The 5348-nt window shown below is 52.2% G+C and overlaps 1 protein-coding gene across 1 annotated transcript; it reads left to right on the top strand.

Moving 5' to 3' along the window:
- The first annotated feature begins 459 nt into the window (after positions 1 to 459).
- Positions 460 to 4614, top strand: PHLDA3 (pleckstrin homology like domain family A member 3). The gene is made up of 2 exons (XM_044671602.1): positions 460 to 1413; positions 3857 to 4614. The coding sequence occupies exon 1, from the start codon at positions 967 to 969 to the stop codon at positions 1345 to 1347; it is 381 nt and encodes a 126-aa protein (XP_044527537.1). The 5' UTR covers positions 460 to 966; the 3' UTR covers positions 1348 to 1413; positions 3857 to 4614.
- The last annotated feature ends 734 nt before the right edge of the window (positions 4615 to 5348 follow it).

The raw sequence follows: 5348 nt of genomic DNA, 5'->3' as shown, positions 1-5348 counted from the left end.
TGCTTGCAAGCATTTTACACACACGGAAACACCAGGGGCCAGCCAAAACCTGCCAAAACCTCCACTCTGCACTCGGAGCCCATACTCCTTTCCATTGCCTTGAAACACATGCACGCCCACCCCCAATTCCACTGGCTAAGGCCATTAGCCACATGGCCAGAGTATGAGGGAAGAGGGGGCGGGAAATGGGGGGGGGGGAGACAGGAGGGGGAAACAGGGTCAAAGAAACTGCCGAAGAAAGCGAATAAAAATTGGGTTGTCTAGACCAGGGGGAACCCCCTGTCATTCCTCATTACTCCTTCCCCCCTCCCTTGCACTCTTTACCCCACTCCCCATCCCCCACTCCCAAACCTAATCCCGGGCCGGCCAGTTTATGAATGAGTCCCAGCTGCCGCCCCGCCCCCTCAGGCTGTGTCTGGGCCCGGCCCGGCCCGCGGAGGGGCGGGGCTGAGGCGGCCTGGAATGCACAGAGGGGCTGGGCGGGAGGAGCTGAGAAGAACATGTAAGGGCACATCCCAGGATCTGCTGCTCAGCGCCCAGACAGAGCCCACGGGGAGGGAGAAGAGAGGGGTACGTAGGCAGGCAGGCAGGCAGGGAACGGGCGCAGCGGGACTGGAGAGGACCGGACCTACACAGGTGCTGGGGACTCGGGGGCCAACCGAGCAGTGCCGGGAGTCTGTCAGGCGGGGCATAGAGGGAAGAGAGGGGTGCCATCGAGAAGGCTACATCTGAGGCTGCGGTCAGATTAGGGGCAGAGGCTATATAGCGGACACCGGACACAGCCAGGCAGGGCAGCCATAAATCGAGGCGGGGTACGGTGTAATCAGTCCCAGGGTGCACCAGCCGGCTGTCCTACCAATCTCCGGCTGCTGCTGGCGAAGTTGGCAGTGAGAATTTCGGGGGGGCCAGTCCCAAGGGGCATGACCAGAGTGTGAGGAGCGGGAGGCAAAAGGGTTCGGAACCCCCATGACTACAGCCACAGCTAAGGTACTGAAGGAGGGGGTGCTGGAGAAGCGCAGCGGGGGTTTGCTGCAGCTTTGGAAACGCAAGCGGTGCGTGCTGACCGAGCGGGGGCTGCAGCTCTTTGAGGTCAAAGGCACTGGCGGGCGGCCCAAGGAGCTCAGCTTCGATCGCATTAAGGCGGTGGAGTGCGTGGAGAGCACCGAGCGGCACATCTACTTCACCCTGGTGACCGAGGACGGTGGGGAGATCGACTTCCGGTGCCCCCTCGAGGACCCTGGCTGGAACGCACAGATCACCCTGGGTCTGGTCAAATTCAAGAACCAGCAGGCCATCCAGACTGTTCGGGCCCGGCAGAGCCTTGGGCCAGGGACCTTGGTGTCCTAGGCTCATTTCCACTCATCACTCTGCACCTCAATTCTGCTGTCCTTTCCGCCCAGGGAACCATGTCAGGTTAGTAACCCGGCTCTGTGGAGGTGGAAAACCCAACTGCTCCTCTCCCTCGAACTGAAGGGAAAGCTGGCAGTGCACATAGTAGTTCTGGCCAGGCCCAAGGTCCTGGCTCTGACAGTAGAATGGGGAGAGTAATGAGTCCAATGATAAGGGGACCCAGTAATTCATGCCCAAACTCCTTCCCTGTTGGCAATCAGCCATAGGGCAGGGGGCCAAGTCAGAAGGAAGGACCGCTACTTTTTGGCTGAGGGCACAGTTTAGGAAGAAGGGGAAGGGGGTCTGGCTTTAAAAGGAAGGAGCCCTATAAAGCAATCTACACTTGCTCCAGGCAATGGGGGCTCTCTGGTCCACGTGGAAGGAGAATGGAGCTCCTTCCCAATCAAAGAAACCACCATTCCTAATCAGTGCAGAGGATTAAGAATTCCTCGGGGTTGAACTCCAATGTAGTCCCACCTTGACCTCTAAGGAAGGTACTCTGTGTTCCTTTCCGCTCAGCATGTCAGTCTGGGACAGTAGTTTTAGCTTCACCCACCTCCCATCGGGTAGGATAGGGTTTCCTACAAATTCTGCCTGACCTTTTCCCCAGACTACAGTAACTAGTCCCAACCTTCAAAACAAAAGGAAGGCATTTCCGAGCAGTTTCTTCAGTTATCTGGCAGGTCCAAAATAAGTGTCTGAGGATAGCTAGAGACTGGATGAAGGATGGAGTATTGGAAAGGAACTGATTGAAATCTTATCCATAGAGTGTCAGGCAGGACTAAAATCATGAGATTGTAGATCATTAGTTAAAGCTTTAAACTCGTGGAATATTAGAACCAGAAGGGGATCTTTGAAATCCTCTAGTCAACACCCTTATTTTACAGATGGAGAAACTTGGGTCCAGAAAGGGATTCTCTTCATGTCACACAGTTAGTTAAGAGATTTCCCCCTCCTCCAGATATATAGATATTTGGGCTGCAGTGAGGATTCCCTTCTCTTAGGGCTTAACATTTGATCTCCTCTGAAAGAAAGGGACTGGAGAGGAAGAGATCCAAGCTGAGGGGACTGGATATCAGGATCCAGAAGCCCTAGCTTCCAGAACAGGTGTTTTGTTTTCCCAGCTCTCTAGCTCTATATCTAGGGAGAAAGGGAGGAGCGGATGGGATTCAGAAATAAAGCTTGGACATTACAGAATTAAGCCTTTACCTTAAACTCCTGGAGAACTAGGGAAGGAAACCCTTCATTTCTGGTGTTGTTCACTCCAGAGAGGGAAGGCATTTGGATGCCTGCCATCCTACCGGGACAGGCCAGTGATTAAAGGAGGTAGTTTTTTCATTCTCTTCACTACCCTCAGGATCAAAGGGACCAATGGGGCCTAAGCTAGTGCTCTTCACATAGGGTAGAGGAGTCTAAGAGGGATAAGTGGGTCTAGGATTGCCAACACTACCACCCAGACACAGGACAGGGATCGGAGAGGCTTTTGAGAGATACATGGGCACTTCCCTTCCCCAGGTTCCCACAAACGACAGAAAGAGACAGGGTGAGATAGGGGTCTAAGGTGATGGGGGTGGTAGGAGGGGGTGGGAGAAAATGATTGTATTTATTGTCCTGCTCAGTGAATAAGACCAATAAGTGGGCATGAAATCTGTAGGAGCAGAGGTTGGATGTGATAGGGCAGCAGAAGGGAGGTGATCCACGGGGCAAAACCATGATCCATTCTTCATGACATTTCACATTCCTAGGGAAGTGATGACCCGTTGAAGGAGGAGAGACAGACAGAACAAGCTTAGAGGAAATGAACCCATCTGGTGGGAGGGGGTGTCAGAAATAGGATCCTTGAGACTTGAGTTCCAGCTGAATGCCCTCTTCCCCAGATACCATTCATCTTGGGGGTGGGGGTGGGCAAGGAGGGAGGCACAAGACTTCTTGGTCGAGGAAGAGGTGCCTGATGTGCTATAAAGGCCTCTAGGAGACCACAATTCCAGTCTTGATTGTACCATGAACACAGGGTGACCTTGGGCAAATCTTTTCCTTCTTTGGGTCTCAAAATGAAGGGGCTGGACTAGATAATCTCTGAAGGTTTTTTCAGAGCTAATGATCTAAAGTCAATGACATTAATCCTCTTCAGTTTCTCATCAGGGAAACCTCTGTGCTTTCCCCACACCCCAAAAATTCACATGCAATCCTAAATTCCTCCCTGCTCACTAAAGAGAGGGGGTAGAGGTAGAATCAACTTCAAGGGTCTGAAAAGATATACCTCTAATACCACTCAAACCCTGTCATGGTTGTCTTAGCCAATGTTAAAGATGGCCCCTGACCCTTAGAGGTAATTTCTTGCCTTTGCTAGGTGTTCCCTCTGCCTCCACAAGCCTTTCTGTTTCATGCTCTACCTGCTCATTGTCCTCTGCCTATTGACAATGGCCATTGGTTTTGCTCAGTCCTAATTATTGTTCTCCCTCTTCAGTTTCCCAGCCCCTTCTGAAACCTCGGGGAGCCTGAACTGTCCCTGCTGGTCAGGATGAATGAAATGGACTCTTGAATGGGCAGAAGCAGAAGGAAAAGGAAATAGTGTCCATGGGGCTTTGTTTCTCCTGGGGAGGAGAGTGGAATGTCAGAAAGGACTGAGAATGAAGATGCAGCCCCTGGAGGCCTCAAAAATGTTACTGCCTTCAGTATAGACACAGATGACTGAATTATGTCTTCGATTTGCTCCCTCTTCTGGATAGCAGGAGGCCATAAGGGGTACTGAGGGCCTCTCACTACTCTCAGAAGAACCCCTATTCTTCATGTGCAATCTCATTCTCTCCACCCAAGAGACACTCATCGGGCACAGCCTGGGCCTCAGTGCTCACCCAGTGAAGAAGAGGATGTTCCCTCAACCAGGGGCTGAGTACTTCCAGGACCATGTGAAAGAGGCAGGTGGGGCCAGCCTTAGCCTAGTGTGCCTTCAAGAAGAGCCATGGTGACTGTCTCTGGACTCTTCTTGCATTTGGGGAGCAACCCCAAGGGAATGGAATGGATGGGGCTGTTCCCAATCTTTGGGACTTGCTGCTGCTTAGGTCCTCTTGGGGGGGGACCCTTCATCTAGGCCCCTTCTCTATACTCCCATGACCTCATACCTGTTCCCTCCCCAGCTGTGGTGTTAGGGTTCAGAGGCCTTGCCATTACCATTTCATGCCAGTCACAGAATGAAGATATCCCTGACAAAGGGTCGTGACAACACAGTTGACTTGAGTGGATTTTTTTTGCCCGCCGAACCCACAGTAATGGCCCTAACTCAGAGACACCCTTCTGGTTCTCAAGTTTGGTCAGGGAGATGGTGTTCAAACCTAGGAGTACTGGGGAGAGTTTCCATTTGGAAACTGGGAGAGGAGAGGCAAGGATGGGGCATCCCAAGCCCCACCCCCACTCTGCCTTCTGGTGACCACTTCCAGTTATCACTGTTCCCACAAAAGTTTCCCCTCCTACAGAAACTCCACTTGGTGCCCTGGAATCCTAGGAATTTGCTCAGCTTCCTGGATGGAGGTTATCTGCCTTCCCTTCCCCCTTTATATTCTACCCTAGGACTCATTTGTGGACTAGCAGAATCTAGGGAACAGGCACAGGATGGGAAAACCTCATTTCTTCCTTTACCCCTCTGGCCACTCTGATTTATGCACTAAGGCCAAAGAGAAAAAGATGCCCTGGACCATGTAGGAAGCATTTGCCAAGTGCAGGCCCCTGTATGTTAGATACCAACTCCCTTCTACATCTCTTCTCTGTTCCCAACATCCCCCACCTCGCCTTCCCCCAAGTGAAACACAAAGATTCATCAATCCCAGGCTCATCTGGAGGGTCCTGGGCAGAACTGTAAGACTGGGTGGCAAAGGACTCATTGTTTCTGGCACACATCCTAAAGTAACTTTAACACCCCCCCCCCACTAGCCTTCAGGCAATTAAGGCCCTCATCAACCTAT

The sequence above is a fragment of the Gracilinanus agilis genome, chromosome 4 (genome assembly GCF_016433145.1).
Source record: "Gracilinanus agilis isolate LMUSP501 chromosome 4, AgileGrace, whole genome shotgun sequence".
NCBI classification, from domain to species: domain Eukaryota; kingdom Metazoa; phylum Chordata; class Mammalia; order Didelphimorphia; family Didelphidae; genus Gracilinanus; species Gracilinanus agilis.
This window is presented reverse-complemented; position numbering and strand designations above follow the sequence as displayed.